Below are 17,713 nucleotides of genomic sequence, written 5' to 3' on the forward strand. Positions count from 1 at the left end.
TCTTCGTTGTCTCTTGTTTCTCGTGCTTCTCCGCTCTCTTGCCCGTTTGCCGCCCGGATCTACAGTCAGGCACAGAGCCCCGCGTTTCTCAGATTTCAGAGTCGCACGAAATTACACATCGATTTTGTCTGTTACGCGCGGGAGAAGGAAAACAACAGTTGCGTCTGAGCTTGCCAGAAGACAGCAGCAACAGGGGAAGTCGATTCCCCAAAAACGAATGCAGTCTCAGGTTTCTTTCCTCGTGCCATGACATAATGTGCTCCTGACTCGAGCTACTCAGAGGATTAGACAGAACGGCTTTTCACTTCACTACATTTCAACTGTCGTCTCGCGCCGTTCTCACGCCACGCCTGAGCCGGGCGAAAGAGACCCGGGGGTTTCTCTTGTTTGCTAAATTCTACATTATCAATAAGGATTGAAACGGTGCCCTGATTCCTTTTTTCCATTTAGCTCGCAATTCGTGTTAGGTTTGAGAATCGTTCTGTCTCTTACGAGAAACAGAACAGTTGTAGCACGCCCCTCCGTAGGACTCTGTTTCTGTGCGCCTGTCAGAGCCGTACGGAGCCTGGCCAACTTGGACAGGCCGAGGAGCGCCCTCCTCGCTCCTCTCGCAGTCGCCTCTTTATGGCCAACCACGAAGTGCTCTCAGCTTCACGGCCGAAGATGATGTCCTGAGAAAACAAGAGAAAAGTTGGAAGAGATATGAGCGCCAGTGAACTGGCGCGCCGTGTTTTCAGAAACCTCTCTCTCGAAAGACAGCTTTTCTGCCCTCAAGTCGCACAGTGCCTTCTTCTTGACCTTATCTCTTCTGCTCTCACGCTTAAGCTCTTCTCCAGGATATCAGCATTTTCTACAACTTGGTCTCTGAGCGAGCAGCTTGAGGACACAAGTGCGCTTGAGACAGCCGTGCGCGAGACGGCCTCGAAGCAAGAGTGACAACCCCAGAAGAATCACACCTAGACTTTTCCTCCTCACTGCAAGAGCTGCAGACATAACTGATGACCCCAGAAAAAGAACATCACTGTTTCCTTCTCACCCCGACGGCTGCAGAGAGGACAGACTGTCGTTGGTCACAGGCGAGTTGATGGGCCTCTCGTAGCAGTTCGTCGAGTCTGTCTTCTCTCTCTTCTTCAGCGCTCGCCAGGTCTCCGTTCTGGAGGATTCGCGCGTATTTCTTCTCAAGGTGCGACTGTAGCAGCACGACGGACTGTTGCTGCAGGCGTTCTGTCTGCTCCTCTTCTTCCAGTAAACACACAAGGCGCTCTTGCGCTCCTGGTCGCGCCAGCAAACTCGCCTCCCCTGTCGCCTTTCCACCGGAGACAGAGCCCTCTTCCGGAGCCTGCAAACGGCTGGAGCTCGAGGTCGAGGAGACAGGAGAAGGCCCAGGGTGTGGGGTGTGGAGTGAGAGGGATGAGCAAGGCCTGGAGAGGCAGGGAGACAGCAGCAGACAAGAAAAACAAACTGTTGAGAAGGTACGAGAAAACGACAGAAAAATACTATATTTTAGGACGTCTCTGCTCTGAAGTTCTTCCCCAAACGCAGCAGAAACGAGGCAAAAGAAGGGAGAGGAACGCCCTTTGAACATGGTGTCCCCATTGAGCAGCAGCGCGTTAAGGGAGACAATGACACGAAATATTAAAAGCGTTGGAGAGAACATAAGACAGCAAAGAGGTGCGTTAAACAAAGAAAAGCAAACCTTGATATGTCAAAGAGCTTGTCTGGGGGAGGGAAACGCGTCTGGCTTCAGCGAGTATGTATCTACGTGTCTGTGTGAGTGCATCTGAGTACAGAGTTCCCATGGAAGTGTGTATTCACAGATTTTGATTGTATGTACGGTCGTGTATGCATTTGAGTACGTCTTTACGATGCAAGCGACAGAGGATACGAACTGAATAAACAAGAGGCGGACTAAAGAAGACTGCAAGGGACAATTTACTTCGGCAGAGCGGGGAAGAAAGAAGTTTCTGCTTGGCGGGCCTTGCTCGCGACGTTGAGAATCTGCGATGTGCGGTACGCTCGCCGGGTCTGTCAAAACGGCGCATGCATACATCGCTCTCACAGATGATGCAGTTGTCACTGACGACACTGAAGTGTTTCCACCTCAGTTGCGTTCTAAGCGTCGTGTATACCAGAGAGTGAAGAGTACTCCTCAGACGGGAGAAGACGCGGGCTCTATGCCTGCAGGATTCCTACGAATTTTGAATGAACGCAGAGGCTACGTGGAACAACCGTAAGTCCTATCCCTTCCAGTACAGAGCGACTAACCACAACACCGTCCGAGTAGTTGTTTCTTCTCTTTAATGCGAGTGAAAACCGTAGGGAGTTCTGAAGACCTTTTGCACGCCACCTCTTTAGAGAACAGAGGGAACACAGAGGAGAGCGGGCAGCAGAAAGGGAACCGACAGGAAAAAAGCAACGCAAAACAAGAAATAGAGAGTGGAGAAGAAGGGCTGGCGAATCGAAAAAAGACGGAAGCATGATGTTCTACCGCAAGCCACTGAAACAACTACAAGCGTTGCGATTCCCCCGACAGCTACCTACGTGTTGGTACGACCATCAGAATCGATGCATTATCGATTAAGGTGTTCATTCTTTTAACGGCGGAAAAGGCCGGCGACAGAAAGCAGATAACGACCGCGAGAGCGAAAAGAAAAAAGTCACGTGACGACTCACCGCAGCAGTTTGATCTTGAGGTCCCCGGAGGAGAGGCGCAAACCAGGCCGCCTCAGAGAGCCTTTCAATGAGCAGCGCGTCCAGAGACGAGCATAGAAGTTCGACATTAAGTTTGTAGTATCTGAGAAACATAGGCAGAGGGAAAGGTAACACGCAACAGACACGATTCTAAGAAACAGAGAAAGTGAATAAGCCAGACGAAAAAAAGGTTAAAGACTCGCCAGCCGGCCACAGGGCGAGTGACACTTGTGCCTTCCGCTCGTTTTCCCAGCTCTCCGGAAAGCCTCCTCACGAGATGAGGCAGCAAGCAAGAGGCGAAAAGAAAGAAGTGAACAACAGAGCAGAATCAAGACAACGCACAAGCTGGAAGTCAGAACGAGGAGAGGGGGCATGGCCGCGGCAAGGCGGAGAAAACGTGTAAGAGGACGCACAAAGAAACTTAGGAAAAGGAAAAGAGAAGACTGAAACGACCTACTCTCGCCAGTGAACACCAAAGTCCGAGGCCTTTTCCGCCGGCACTCCGGCCTGGTCGTGTCTGCTCTTCTGCACAGAGTCGAGTCGCGCGTTCTGCGAGTGATCGGGGTAGCAGCGGAAGGCTCCGATCTGTGGGCACAACAGGAGAGACAAAAGTGAGAGAGAACAGCAATAAATGAGGGGAAAAAGCAGAGAGTGACGCCAGAACAGAAAGTGATGTGTACGAAACTACGGCTCTAACACCATGCGTTTGCAGGCGAAAGAGGCTGCCAAGGAAATCTCCCGTCGTCCTTTCCTTACATCGACTTCGCCGGTAGCCAGCGTCCTAGTGGGATCCACCTGAGAGTGCAGACGTTGACTCAAAAAGGGACCGGCCGAATCATCACAAGGAAACAGAAATCGAAGGGGAACGAAGGCAACGAAGAAAGAAAGAAAGGGAACGAGAAGGAAAACGAAGAAAGGAGATGAGAAAAAGTGAAAAAAACGGAACAGGAAGAGAAAACGATGTGTTTAAAAGGAGGCAGCCGCGCAGTTCACATCAGCCCGAGAGGGGAAGAGGCAAAACCACCTGCGGGCAAGGTGACATAACGTCTCCATTTCATCAATTCATCTCTCCGTTTCCGCTTTTCTCCAGTCCTCTGTCTCCTCAGAATGTCTCTGCCTCCTCTTCCCTCTCGTCCTTTCCGTCCAACCTGCTTTCCCGTTCCCTTTAAACGCTCGTCGGGAGTGGTAATCCCCCTTCTTTTCTTTTGACCCGACGTGTGTATTTCTCTAGTCTTTAGCCTCGAAATCTTTCTCTCCCTCTTCCTCGTTTCTCTTTTAGTCCCCTCTCTGACTCCGTTTCTTTCTGCTTTGTCTCACCACAACAGCGACGAAAGGGTCCTGGCCGCGTTGATGGAGTTTCTGGGTCTCTACATCAATTCCGCTGAGCCAGCAGCGATAACCAGGGTGGCTGTGGTACCATCCGACGACGCAGAGTCCGACTCCTTCGTCTGGCTCGTCTGGCCTCACTGGGGGCGAAAGCGCTTCTTCGGCGCGCTGGACGAAGTCGACCATGTATTCGTTGGCTTCGGCTCCTGCGTTGACGCGAGTCTCTGTGCCCTCAACTGGCAAGCGGAAAACGGAGTGGACTACAAACGCCTGGTCGCCAAGCTGCTCTAAAGGCGAAGAGGCAGACTTCACAGACGAAGAGATCGGGGAAACAGAGCCGAGCATGAGGCCCATGACTTCGAGGGGAATCCCTTGGCGCGCGTGCAGAAACATCTGAAGGAGGGCGAGAGGAGACAGGCGCACAGTCGAGAAGCCCGTGGGCAGAAGACGCGGGAGACGCGAGTGGAGCTCCTGCTGCTCTCGGTCCGACGGCGAGTGCGCCAAGCAAAAGTCTTCAAGTGACAGAGTCGGCGGGAGAGACGCCCAACAACCCGAGGCCGAAAAGCTGAGTGCCATCCTTCAGATGGGGAAAAAGCGAGGATCTACGAGACGGAGGGGAACCGAGGCAGGAGAAACAAGAAATCGGCGAAAGAGGTAGGAGACACAAGGCAGCGGGTGAGTCTTGGACAGAGGGACATTGCAGATTACCAGGGAGACAGACGTTGCAGCTTTGTCTCCATTCTGCTGTCATTTCTTTCCCTCTTCACCAGAGATTATCGCCGTCTCCGATTTTGAGTTTTCCTCGGTGTCCCAGCAACTTCCTTCCGCTTCCTGAAGACTCTTCGCGCGTCACTCTCGACCGAATTTGCGTCCGTGCTTCCTCGTCTGGGTTCCCTGTGTGTTTCCCCTACCACCCCTCTGCCTCAGTTCCTCGCTTCTTCGTCCTGTTTTGCCTCATCTCTCTGGTCTTCCTCGGTTGTTGCTCCCTCGCCCGCATCTGCGTTTCCTTGTCTCCCGTCTATCCTCCCTGCTCGCCTCTCCGTCTCTGTGGTTCTGTGCCGCTTCCCCTTGCTTCCTCTCGCTCGCTTGTTCTGCCAGTTTCTTCCGTTTACTTTTCTCTTCCGTTCTTCAGTGCGTTGTTTGTCAGCTTCTGGATCGACAGTTAGCCAACATAACGAGAAAATGCCCCCCCCGTTTACTGGGGTTCCCTAGAGCGCACATCGCATTGCAACGAAGAGCCAGAGCCGCATGGGAAACGGAGTCGAAGAGCCCGAGAGAAATTCGCGGGTGTGTGCAGAGAAACAACTCGCAAAAATCGACCTGGACTCGAGGAAAGCATTCCTCTTTCCCGTGTCTGTCCCTTTATTCTTCGGTAAAGTGTGCTTTGACAGCGCATGCACGCAGCCCGGCTGGTAAGCGCGTCTTGTCGAAAACTCAGACGTTGCGCGAGTCTCGTGTCCGTCGCTGCCGTGACCTCCCTCCGCTTTCTGCCGGAAGGTCAACAACCGGGGGAAAAGAGCGGTGTTTTCTGCGTTTAAAGTGCAGGTGAGAGTCGGAAAAACCGTCGCAGCGTCTCGCGCGAACTCTCACAGATGCCCTACTGATTGACGGGGGGAAAAGCGCAACAGAAAACAGCAGAAAGGCCTTGTTTCTTCGCGCCCGGGGCCCACGCAGTGTCACTTCTGCGGCTGGCGTGGCCGAGCAAGACATCGGGACCGAGCGCGGTCACCAAGCTAGCCAACCCCGGGGAAAGGCAGTTTGCATACGTTGTCCCTTGTGCGTTCTCTCCTCTGTTCTCCACGGCCCCCGGTTTGCGGAACTTTCTTTTCTTGTCCACATTCCTGGGAAAATCAACCTCATCTATAGTAGAACCACAGCTCGCTCCCTCGCTGTGAATATCGTGTCGGGAATGAACCTGCTGCCTTCTTTAGAGCAAAGAGCCTTGTCTCTTGAGCGTCCGGTCTTTTCGCTGAATAGTTCCCTTTCCACAGCAGCTACCTTTCTTTTGCTTTGGCTGATCGGTTGCCTGCAATATTTGTGCCACGGTCTCCGCCAGTAATTTGCTAGGGAATCTTTCAGTCACGCCTGCGTGCGCTGAGGAGCTGCTGGAGCGTCGGCGGTGCAGTGCAGCGATTTGAGACGTTCTGTTGGTGAAAGTCTTCTACTTGTCACGCTTTGCTGGAGCGTTCGTCGCCTTTTGCACGCTGCCGGCCAGAGTAAGAAAATAAAAAACATGGGAAGCGGGGACGGAGGACCGTCGCTACAGGCGGGTTCCCCCTGAACAGCAGAGGCGCTTCGCCATCGGACAGCGCTGTAACCTAGAGATTCTCACCGCTAGAGTGCCTCACCTTCTTCGTGGGCAAGCTTTAAAGGCGGAATCCATGTATGGTACTGGGTCCAGACCCGGTCCCCTATCGATATGAACAGCATCTGCTTGAGAGTGCCTACGGTACCCATGCACTGCAGTTTCAATGCAATTTTCCGATGTCTCGCGGGATCCGGGCCGAAGATCTCCACCGAATCTCAATTTATTTTCTAGCTTGACATGACTTGTGCGAATCCATCGATTTGAAACGTTTTCCTAACCCGTGATCCTGAGTGCAAATACCCCTCCCAGTCTCAGCGACTGCTTGCGCCAGCCAGTCTCAGGTGTATGAATACGGACGCAGAACTGCGCGATTCGTCTTGCGTGGGAATCTGTGTGGGTCAAGAACGGAATCAACCGTCATATCGCACAGGCGAAGGCAAAATTTGTGTTTCTCGCCGGTTGTGTCCGCTTCTGAGGGAAGCGAGTGTAGCATCTTTGAACAGTCGTGCACAGGGACGGTCGGATTTTGAGTTTCGTGGATGCGCCGTCACCGGGACCACGGGTCAGTCGTTGTCCACTTCATCAACCGAGAAAGAGTCGCTCTTCGTAGAGGTACAGTGATTTCGTCTAGGCAAGAAGGAAGTAACGACGGCGAAACGGCCGGGCGCTCCCCCAAGACGCAGGGCCGCACACTCACCTCACTGACCAAGCAGGGAAACGAAGTGCTGCCTGGATTTTTTTTCCTTGGAATTATATACTGTGACTTGGACGACGGCATCGTTTTTTCTTTGGTATCTTCTCGTGGACGGAGTGTCCGTTCAAAACAGCAGGAACGTTTTCAGCCTCTGCTCTGTGTCGCCTGGTAGCGATCCCTTGGCGGTGCATGCTCTCCGTTTTCCCAGAATCTGCCCGCAAAATGGAGAGTGTCAACCGGCCTCGTTTTCCCCCTTTCTTTTGCCCGCCGTCCCTCGGTGTCTCTGGCGCGACGGTGCTTCTTCCGTTCGTCGGTGTGCTTCTTTTTTCGTCGCTCTTCTCGTCCGCTACGACGGTGGCCTCCATCCCTAATCCCGCCGGTGCCTGGTCACCGTATTTGTCGTCGATGTCTGTTTGGCCAGCGAACGACGAGGACGGCTCCACATCTGTTAGCTCTGACACTGCTCTCGATATTTCTCCTTTTGCGGACGATGAAAAGGACAGTCTCCCGGTGGCCGCTTCTCTCTCTCCGTCTCTCTTTCGCGCTCAGCGGTGGCAGACCCCACACAACAACCGTAGGACCCCTCTCGCCCACTCTTCCCTTCCGGTGCACGACGACGGCCTCGGGGCTAGCTGGGTGGCTTTGACCGAAGATAGGAACGAAGGAAGCGGTGCGGAGGAGGAGGGAGAAAATAAGGAGGGGGAGTCCGACAAAGCCGAGAGTGAAGAGGAAAAGTCGTCAGTGAGTGAGAATGACAGCAAAAACGAAGAAAAGACAGAATCGAAGGACTCGGAGACGGGAGACGAAGCGGCGGCGAGGTCTGAGGACAGAGACGAGCAGGACGGAGAGACAAACAAGCCAGGAAAACAGGCTCAGGCCGCTCCAGAGGAAGGCGAAAATGCATCGGCCTCATCTGAGAAGTTGTCTTGTCCGCGTGCTTGTCTGATCGCAAGCAAGTCAGGAGGGAAGACAGGAACAGACGGGCACGAAAAAACGAACGAGGTGAGAGCAGATCAGAAAGGTGGTGAGGGAGCTTCTACCACGCAGCACGAAGAGGGGCAGGAAACGGAACAAGGCAGCGAAGAGGCGAATTCCAGTTCATCCTCTGCACCCGCACAATCGCATGAAACTCCTGTAGCCGAACATGCGCCATGCCCTCACGCAGAGGAACACAACGCCACGAACGGCAGCAACTCTGCAGAGGCCGCGAGCGAAGATTCCAACCCCCATGAAGCAGTGAAACATACGGACGCGCATGGGCAAACGCAAGCTTCAGACCAAGCTCAAGGACACGATCAGGAAGAGGCCTCACAGTCTTCAGAAACACCTGCAGAAGAAAATGCTGAAGAACCGAAACAGGCAGAGGAGCAGGCGAACGCCTCGCAGTCATCCGAAACGCCTGCCGAAGAAAATGCTGAAGAACCGAAACAGGCAGAGGAGCAGGCGAACGCCTCGCAGTCATCCGAAACGCCTGCCGAAGAAAACGCTGAAGAACCGAAACAGGCAGAGGAGCAGGCGAACGCCTCGCAGTCATCCGAAACGCCTGCCGAAGAAAATGCTGAAGAACCGAAACAGGCAGAGGAGCAGGCGAACGCCTCGCAATCATCCGAAACACCTGCCGAAGAAAATGCTGAAGAACCGAAACAGGCAGAGGAGCAGGCGAACGCCTCGCAGTCATCCCAAACGCCTGCCGAAGAAAACGCTCAAGAACCGAAACAGGCAGAGGAGCAGGCGAACGCCTCGCAGTCATCCGAAACGCCTGCCGAAGAAAATGCTGAAGAACCGAAACAGGCAGAGGAGCAGGCGAACGCCTCGCAATCATCCGAAACGCCTGCCGAAGAAAATGCTGAAGAACCGAAACAGGCAGAGGAGCAGGCGAACGCCTCGCAGTCATCCGAAACGCCTGCCGAAGAAAACACTGAAGAACCGAAACAGGCAGAGGAGCGGGCGAACGCCTCGCAATCATCCGAAACGCCTGCGGAAGAAAATGCTCAAGAACCGAAACAGGGAGAGGAGCAGGCGAACGCCTCGCAGTCATCGGCAACGCCTGCCGAAGAAAACGCTGAAGAACCGAAACAGGCAGAGGAGCAGGCGAACGCCTCGCAGTCATCCGAAACGCCTGCCGAAGAAAACGCTCAAGAACCGAAACAGGCAGAGGAGCGTGAGAACGCCTCGCAATCATCAGAAACGCCTGCCGAAGAAAACGCTCAAGAACCGAAACAGGCAGAGGAGCAGGCGAACGCCTCGCAATCATCCGAAACACCTGCCGAAGAAAATGCTGAAGAACCGAAACAGGGAGAGGAGCAGGCAAACGCCTCGCAATCATCCGAAACGCCTGCGGAAGAAAATGCTCAAGTACCGAAACAGGCAGAGGAGCAGGCGAACGCCTCGCAATCATCCGAAACACCTGCCGAAGAAAATGCTGAAGAACCGAAACAGGGAGAGGAGCAGGCGAACGCCTCGCAGTCATCCGAAACGCCTGCCGAAGAAAATGCTGAAGAACCGAAACAGGCAGAGGAGCAGGCGAACGCCTCGCAATCATCCGAAACACCTGCCGAAGAAAATGCTGAAGAACCGAAACAGGGAGAGGAGCAGGCGAACGCCTCGCAATCATCCGAAACGCCTGCAGGAGAAAATGCTGAAGAACCGAAACAGACAGAGGAACCGGAAGAGGCCTCACAGTCTACGCATTCACCGGCGGAAGAACAGTCCCCAGAACAGGCTCAGGGACAAGAGCGGGAGAACGCGTCACAGCCTTCAGAGTCACCTGCAGAAGAATCCACTCCTGAGCAAGCTGAAGAAAAGGGTACGGAGGCAGCGGAAGAGCCGGCACAGGAGCAACCGGCGGAGACGCAGGAGGGTTCAGATGCTGAAGCCGATGCGGAAGGCGGATCTGGAGCGAATGGCGAAGCACAGCCACAGGAGGAGAGCGGCGAGAATAAAGATGTGCCTGCCGCGGACCAGGAGGCCCCTGGCCTAGATGAACAGGGCCGCGACGAAGTTGGAACCGGCGCTCCAGAAGCCGCGGCTGCTTCAGCTGCCGGAGCTAGCCACGAGAACGAAGCCCATGGGGCAGATCAACAAGATGATTCTGTGGAGTCCGCAGGCCCCGCAGCTGACGAGCAGCAAAAAGACGCGACAGGCGAGGTCGGGGAGCTGCACGGGGCTGAGACTCAGACACCACAGCTTGCAGCTGAAGCGGAGACAGCTGGCGCGGAGCAGGAGGCGGGGAGAGCAGATAGCGTCAGCGACGGATGCTATGTCACGAGGAGACAGGAGGTCGAGGCCGAGGCGAAGAAGCTGCTGGAAGTCTGTGAAAGGAACGGTAAGAACCAGTAGAAGTGCGGGCAAAGATTGAGGAGTGCAACTGCCGTGAGCGCGGAAGTGTCTTGCCGAGTTGCTGTTCGCAAGAAGTTGTCTAGAAAGAAACGGTGACGGAGGCAACCAGGGCAACCCAGTCATCGGGGGGTGAGGACAGAAACGGATCGCGATGTTTGTGGTACGGAAAAGGAGATGCTGGGAAAGGGGTAGATCAAGATTGATCAGAGAAGCAAGACAAAGCGACACAAACCTACCGTGACCGTTTAGAGTCGCGGGGAGGGGCTGTCGTTGACCAGGGCGTTTGAGACCGAAGAGTCAAAGGTAGTGCACAGCTCATCAAGAGAGGGGCGGCTAGCAAAGAGGTGCGATTTTTCGTGTTTTGTTGCCTTGTTCGCCTGTGAAGCTTCGGGAGACGCGAGATAACCGCAAACTAGGCACTTGACTTCAGGGAAAATGGTCTTGTTATGTCTCGACTAGTGGGTCTGCGAGCACGGCCACAGAACGGTGGCTGGAGATTCTGTTTGTCCATCGACTTTTTTCTCTGTATTTTTCCAGATAATTTCACCAAAGTCGACCAACAATTTTGTGATGAACTGTTCAAGAGGATCGATGGCCCGTTCACAGTTGGCGAGGTCTCAGCGTTTCTCCGAGCTGCCGACACTGCAAACAACATCAGTCGCAATTTCCGGTTCTGTCGGGCAACTCCGGTATGTCTCTTTGATATTGATTTTATGATCGTCTTCTAACCTCATCATTCCGGTAATGGTGCATCTCCCTGTGCGGAAAGAGTGTGACTGATGGTCTTGTTCCCGCTGTATCTTCGCTGTTTTGACTTTGTCAATTTTCTCATCTTTTCGTCGCATCAAGAGAAACTACGCCATGTTTCCAACGCTCGCTTCAGGCAATGTCTGGTCAGCTACAGGAGGTGTTCATTTTCGTCGCATGCCTCCGTCGTTCTTGTCCAAGAGAACCTAGTGTTTGATTCAAACTCCAAAAGTCGAGATATGTTGTTTGTTTCCTGTGCCACACTGGAGGAAGAGCACACCGCTTCTGATGTATCATCGAACGTCGTTTTCTGTGCAACGGCTTGCACGGATCGACAGGGGTGTCACCCCGCCGACCCTTCCTGTCTCGAGTGGAGGTGCGTCCACCTGCGCTCTGCAAAGAGGTGATTCTTTTGTGCGCGTTCTTTCCAGACAAGCAGCCCACCGAGAGTGCGGGATGGAGACAGCGTTATTCACGCAGCGATCGCTGCATCCAAACCTCGCGTTGTCGAGATTCTGCTTCAGTACGGAGCGTTCCCCAACATCGAGGCCTTCCCGCGTTCTCCCGATGCAGCTAATGTGAGAAAAGCAAGACAGCAGACAGGTCAAAAAAGGCCCGATGTTTCACAAGAGAAGGCTCGGACTCAGGTCACTCTTTGTAGCGAGACGGGCGCACACATTATTCACGTTTTAAACGCAAAAGACTACAACGCCAGCACGTTTTCGATGTCTCTTCAGGTGGAGGTCTCTTCCAGGCATGCAAAACCTGTGGAGTGTTAGTCTTTGCGTCATAACCGAACCCGTCGGAGTTGAAACACCCGGTTACTCTCTCGTGGATCCTGCGCTCTCCTATATCCGCAGACAGTGCCGGCACTGTCACCGATGCCACACTAGAGAGGTTTTCTGCGCAGTCCCAGAGACACCTCTGAGAGGAGTGTGCAGTGGATAGAAGGCGCATCGAGGCAGGCCTATCGAATGTGAAGAGCTAAGATGGCACATCATTTCTCTTTTTCTCGGTTCCTGTTTCCTCAGAGAATGGGCATGCGACCTCTGCACTACGTTGCACGGTACCCAACGCTGGAAAATTACGAATCTCTTTTTCTTCTTTTGAAGTACGGCTCTCCCGTAAACGTTCGAGACGTCGGAGGGCGGACCCCTCTGATGATCGCCGCGCGTTCAAGTCACCCCTTCTCAAAGCTTTTTGCCAGAGCTCTGATTGACCGCAATGCAGATGTCACTGCACGAGACAAAGTAAGTTGGCGTTTCGGGCACACGAGAAAGAGAGAAAAGGGAGGGAGCTTGACTACATGTACAACGTGTAACCCTGGGGCGTCAACCGAAACGGAACTGGCCTTTTTTGGACAGAAACAAGAGGAAAGAGCAACAACAAAGACGCAATGTAGGAACCCGGACTGCATGTCACCGTGATTCGAACTTACCCCGTATGTTTCTCATTGCCACCCGTAGAACAAGAGCATTCGCCTAGATGGAGGATCATTCCTCATTTGTTTGAATGGCCTGCATTTTGATTGTTCGTGTGGCGAGGTGAGAAAGGCTGTTCAACAGTGTGCACAACGAGCTGTCCAAAAGAAATCCAGAAAAGGTTAACTCACTGTCAGAGTGTGGTCCACAGTTGAATTCCAGTATCCACGCGTTTGATACAAGCAGTTTCTGAAAGAAAGCCGAGGCAGGCCTTGGCTGAAGAGGGAAGGTGGGAGAAGAAGGAGGAAGGGAAAAAAAAGAGGAAGTCAAAAGCAAGTGTCTTGAGGTGTGCTCTACTGAGCTCTGTTTTAGAAGGAGCCTTCGTCTTGCCTTTGTCCATCTGCACCTTTCTTCTTCGCTGCTCTTCCTTTCGTAGGCTGGGCTCTCCGCCCTACATTACGCAGCGGCCTCGAACTCGTGCAAATTGGTCAAGCTGCTCATCAACCGAGGTGCAGACGTGATGTCTCAGGATATTCGGGGAAACACTCCCCTCCACTACGCTGCAGCTTTCAACGCAGACAAGTCCATGAACACTTTGCTCAATTTGGCAGGGAATGCGATCAAGGTGAATGTGCCGAATAAGGTAGGCGCTTTGGCAAAAGAAACCCGCGACTTACCGTGTTTGGTCGGCGTCTGCCTTCGTGAGGCCTCAGTGTGCGAGAACGGGTCCTCTGCCTACAGCTTGTGTCGTTCCATGCAGGGGCATACCGTTGTATTCGGCGGTCGCGTATGTGTTCACGTGAGAGAGTGGGAAATCTATCCAGAGGAACACGGTCCCTCTGGAGACGACGACATGTCTCCGCACCTCGAGTGGGTCGGGAACCCATAGGTGATACATCTTTGCTCCCGCGTTTTCGTTTCTCCAGAATGGAAAGGCGCCTATTCATTTGGCTGCCGCGCCATCGTCGTTCGACGTCGTCCCAGCCAAGATTGTTCCGGCTCTCTCGCTGGAATTGCTTTTAGAGAAGCATGCAGACCCTGTGGCGCGGGACGCCCACGGGAACACACCTCTCATGGACGCGGTTTTGGGCGGGTACCTCGAAATCGCGAAACGCCTTCTGCAGATTGCCAGGGTTCCCCTACATGACAAAAACATGGTAGGCAGGATGTACATGGAAAGTTCTCTTTACGCTTCAGGTTGTGATTAAGTGGGACCTCGCATGGGTTCGGATGTGTGTCTGGGGAACCTTGTGAGCTCATTGCGGCCGTCAGGGCGTCTTTCCTAACCATAAAACGTTTGTCCTCGCTCCAAGCGAACTAGCCGCTCGTGTAAAGTGCTATTTATAGTTTGTAGGTCATACACGTATGCATAGATCGGCTGTCTGTATGATATGACACCTGGAACGAAACCGGTGTGGAATCACCTTGATGCCATGCGGTATTGAAATCCGAGAAACTTTTGAGTGGGGGCATCATGGAAACGGCAGAGCGCACGCGAAGTCGACACACACGAGTTCACATGTCAGCGTTCCTCGTGGGTGCTATGCAACAGAGAAACGCACGAGCTCGGTAGCAACAACGCTGATCTTCCGTCTCTTTAGATCTGTCGATTTCGTTTTGTCTTCCATCGTGAGATACTCATGAACTTGCGTCCTGGTAGAGTCGAGCGTCGGATTCGCTTCAGCTTTATATCCACGAAGTGACAAAAGGCAGTGGTCAGATTCGTGTATTGACACATAGTCCAGTGCTTGCCAGGCATGGCGGATAACTCTTTATCCTATTTTTTCAAGAGCGTCCTTTCGAAACGGAGCGTTCAACATTCTCTTGGGCGTTTTGTGCCTCTAGTGAATGTTCGGTAGTCCCGAGGGCACAGGAGAGTCCTTCAATTTCAGGGCCTTCGCAGGAGACGTCCACTACAGGGTTTGGCCGCTTCCTGAGCTATTTGGTGGGATGCTTATCTTCTCGACTTGGACATGGAGAGATTGTGAACACGGTTGCTCGCTTATTGCAGAGTACGGACAGGACGCTGTTCAAGAAAGACCAGCTGCTGGTTTGTAGTGGACGTGTGCGTCAAGGTGCCTGAATGATCTGCGGGGCTCGAGGGTGAACGGGGCTTTTTTCGGGGCCTGTTTTGAGGCGCTCGGCTCCCCCCCCCATCAACTCTCAGGGGAAAGCGAGAAACACTATTCAAAAGCGTTTCTCATGCTGCTGGTTTTCTGTCCTCTCAGGATGGCAAAACTGCTCTCGATCTCGCTCAGGAAGCAGCAGAACGAACTGGCGACGACGTCCTCGCATACCTCACGGCCGTTAGCAGCAAGCCCTGTAAGCTGCATGCGCGTATCTTCTTTCTTTATAGTTGGGGACATGTGTGATTCTAGGTCGCGGAATGCATGCTCTGCTGAACCTCAGGCTTCTTAGACCTCCTCCTGTTGCTGCAGTTGTCAGAACCTCCCAGTTTCGAAGCGCGGAGACTCCACCTTCATGGAACACATAAGTCGTGCCTGAGCCCGTTTGTCTCTCATTTCACCCCCCGTCTTCATGTTGTTCTCGCCCATCTTGCCGTTTTGTCTCTCTTTCTCAGCCTGCCCCTTCATCCCGCGCGTCGCGAACTCGATACACGTCTTGTCAGACACACAATTCGGTTCGCTCATGCGTGTGGTAAGTCCCTCGCCGTTCTCTCTTATCACAAATTCGCACGATTTTCCAGTGTTTCCATGGCGATTACTTCATCGAGCGAGCGACGCAATCCACTCGTTCTTCCTCGAACACGAAAAATAAACTGAATGTTCGTAGGGAGGTGCTTTGGTGTAGTCGTGTCACCGGTCCTCAACTAGGAAGCCCATACCATGTGGTTCTTCTCTGTGTGGCAACTGGGCTCAGTCCTCAAGTCCACAACGGCTCTTTCAAAAGGGCCTGCACTCCTCTTAATGTGTTCACGGTTCTTTCACGTGTTACCACCTCATCCTCTATTTCTGGCTGCAGCCGGTTCAACCCAATCCCGTCATGTTTCCTCTCTTGTTTCGTGCTCATTCTTTTGTCGCAACGGACACAAAAGTTAGACCAGGAGAAAAAGCGTCTTCCGTGTTTCCTCCATTTGTCATTCCATCATTTGATACCCGAGCCGATGGGGCTTCAGACTTCTCCCTTTGTGTTTTCTGGGAGTCGACGGGGAGACATAGGGATGACTGATACGTAGTTGTCTTCTAATACCTCGTATCTACGTCTTTTACTGCTCTTACTCGGTGCAGTCACTCCAACAGACAGACAGTATATGTCGATGGGAGAGCACGCCTCGTATTATCTCATTTTCTCTCCGTTTACAATGTTGCTTGTTTCGTTCAATGGCGAAACACGGGCATGCGACGGTTTCTCATAGGTGTTCCGTTCTCAGAGGATGCAGCCATTGAGAAGAATGCACAAGTTCCGATGGTTGTTTCTGTGTTTCGCTCGTGTCCTTTATGCACTCTCAGGGAGACACAGTCACCTACGAGTGCCACCACGGCTTCCGCTTGCTCGGGCATGCTACCCTCACCTGTATGAGTCGTGACGGCTCACCAGAGTTCATCCCAGACCCTCCTGTGTGCATTCCCATGGAACAAGGCGCCGCTTCGTCTCTGTATTCGGCTCCTCTTGGGCTGGCTACTGCCCTGTTAGTCTATCTAATTCCTTTTTTCCTAACTCAGTTCTAAAATTCATCGTGTTTCATGTAGGTAAAAATATATGTACGGGGCTCATATAATTTCATGTGCATGCAAAAACCGATGTGTGGAAAGACACAGAACCAAACCTTTTTTTTTGAAAATTTGATTTTAGAAGGACTCAAAAAGACGTATGGCTTTCCAGCCATGGCAATCAGAGCTAGAGTCGACAGGTAGCACGAACGATGACGCCACATCTGGGAAGAAAGACGGGATGGATCGAGATTCCGGGAGAAAGACTCTGTTTTCCCGTTTTTCGTCGCACACATGTGTTTCCCACGCAGCACTGTTGTAGCTGCTTGCACTAGTTGATTCTTAGACCTTGCGCGAGTGCATTCCAAGCACGGTAAACGAATGTGCCTCTCACCGTGAGAGGCTGAGACTCGCACGTCGGAGTTAGTCTGAGCTATAGTGAACGGAAGTAAGAGAGCCGCATGTTGGGTACAGTGTCTGGCCTTGCGATTAGCCAATGTTCACCCAAGACGTCCTGAGAAGAATACGCCATCGTCAGTCTGAAAAGTGCTCACGTCAGGTTTGTCTCATGAAGTCCCAACGTGTCTGTATCAGGGCCTTCCGAAAAAGTGAAAGTCACTCCACCGCATTTGATGGTCTAAGAATGTGAAGACACACTTGTTTTCTTTTCGATGTTTGCTTTGAATGAGTCATTGTTGTTCGACCGTAAGCCTGTATGACGCTGCTGCTGGCAAATGCTCGCACCTGCCTCAAGTGCACTGGACATCCTGGCCAGTCAGCGATAGTTACGGGGTGAACTTGTGAAGAGCTTTAACCAGTTACGTGGGTTCCGAGAGTCGCGGCTCTACGCTGCATCGATGCCGGTACGAAAAGTTGTCCCTCTCAGACGGGACCGATACATTTATGTTTGTCGTTCAGCCTGCATGGGCCAGCTGTACACGCAATGGGATGACTGCAGTAAGTCGTGTTGTGTGGCCGCAACTAGACAAGTACACGTGAGGCGGGCAGGGCGGCAGAAAGGCGCAGGGATTCTGTGTGGGATCATAGAGCGAACGCTAGCTTCATTCGAAATCCAGTGACTGAACCTGATCCGAAGCGCTTACAGGACACCAAACCAGCAGCGTACAGCATGGCGCCTGGACGGGTCCTCTTGTAGGGTAGCGTCGTGAATAAAAACAACGAAAACACTATGCCCGCCTAGAACGATTTTGCCGCTGCTGGTTGCTGTAGTGTCATTCAGGGCTGTCACGAAAAAAAGCAGATGACATTTACTCGATTTACTCATTACACTTCGAGCTCAAACTCAAGGGAATAGCAACGTCCTCTCCGATGAAAACAATCAGCGACGAAGTGGCAACCACTTGGAAGCGAATACGTACCGCTGTCGTGCCCATTCTAAGCGGAGTTATCTGCAAAAACAGCACGATGGCCGCGCGCTGGCCTGCAGTATTAAGTTGTGGACGATCTTTCAACGTTATCCATATGTAGATGCATGAAATAACTGCCAACGCATGTA

The 17,713-nt window shown here is 52.9% G+C and overlaps 2 protein-coding genes across 2 annotated transcripts; one reads left to right on the forward strand and one right to left on the reverse strand.

The window, feature by feature from the left end:
• Positions 1-19: 19 nt before the first annotated feature.
• On the reverse strand, positions 20-5,632 carry TGME49_308590 (Mov34/MPN/PAD-1 family protein). The gene is made up of 7 exons (XM_018782544.1): positions 4,009-5,632; positions 3,448-3,486; positions 3,149-3,276; positions 2,674-2,794; positions 1,937-2,025; positions 1,037-1,421; positions 20-671 (listed from the first exon to the last, which is right to left on the reverse strand). Exons 1-7 carry the CDS (start codon positions 4,591-4,593, stop codon positions 549-551), a joined length of 1,470 nt encoding a protein of 489 aa, XP_018635649.1. The 5' UTR covers positions 4,594-5,632; the 3' UTR covers positions 20-548.
• A 228-nt stretch (positions 5,633-5,860) lies between these two features.
• Positions 5,861-16,345, forward strand: RON9 (rhoptry neck protein RON9). The gene is made up of 9 exons (XM_018782545.1): positions 5,861-10,344; positions 10,896-11,047; positions 11,537-11,683; positions 12,137-12,355; positions 12,963-13,169; positions 13,453-13,683; positions 14,755-14,848; positions 15,108-15,184; positions 15,997-16,345. Exons 1-9 carry the CDS (start codon positions 7,209-7,211, stop codon positions 16,213-16,215), a joined length of 4,482 nt encoding a protein of 1,493 aa, XP_018635648.1. The 5' UTR covers positions 5,861-7,208; the 3' UTR covers positions 16,216-16,345.
• Positions 16,346-17,713: the final 1,368 nt, after the last annotated feature.

Source organism: Toxoplasma gondii, chromosome XI (assembly GCF_000006565.2).
Source record: "Toxoplasma gondii ME49 chromosome XI, whole genome shotgun sequence".
Classification (NCBI taxonomy): domain Eukaryota; phylum Apicomplexa; class Conoidasida; order Eucoccidiorida; family Sarcocystidae; genus Toxoplasma; species Toxoplasma gondii.

Bases quoted from the DNA above. Each gene is read 5' to 3' on its own strand.
- TGME49_308590 (XM_018782544.1), bottom strand. From the start codon at position 4,593: ATGGCACTCAGCTTTTCGGCCTCGGGTTGTTGGGCGTCTCTCCCGCCG. The intron at 1,422-1,936 runs GTAAATTGTCCC...CTGCCTCTCCAG, and splicing joins TTCTTCCCCGCTCTGCCGAA to GCCTTGCTCATCCCTCTCAC. The intron at 672-1,036 runs GTGAGAAGGAAA...TTGTTTTCTCAG, and splicing joins TCCTCTCTGCAGCCGTCGGG to GACATCATCTTCGGCCGTGA.
- RON9 (XM_018782545.1), top strand. From the start codon at position 7,209: ATGCTCTCCGTTTTCCCAGAATCTGCCCGCAAAATGGAGAGTGTCAAC. The intron at 11,684-12,136 runs GTGAGAAAAGCA...CTGTTTCCTCAG, and splicing joins GTTCTCCCGATGCAGCTAAT to AGAATGGGCATGCGACCTCT. The intron at 13,170-13,452 runs GTAGGCGCTTTG...TCGTTTCTCCAG, and splicing joins AGGTGAATGTGCCGAATAAG to AATGGAAAGGCGCCTATTCA.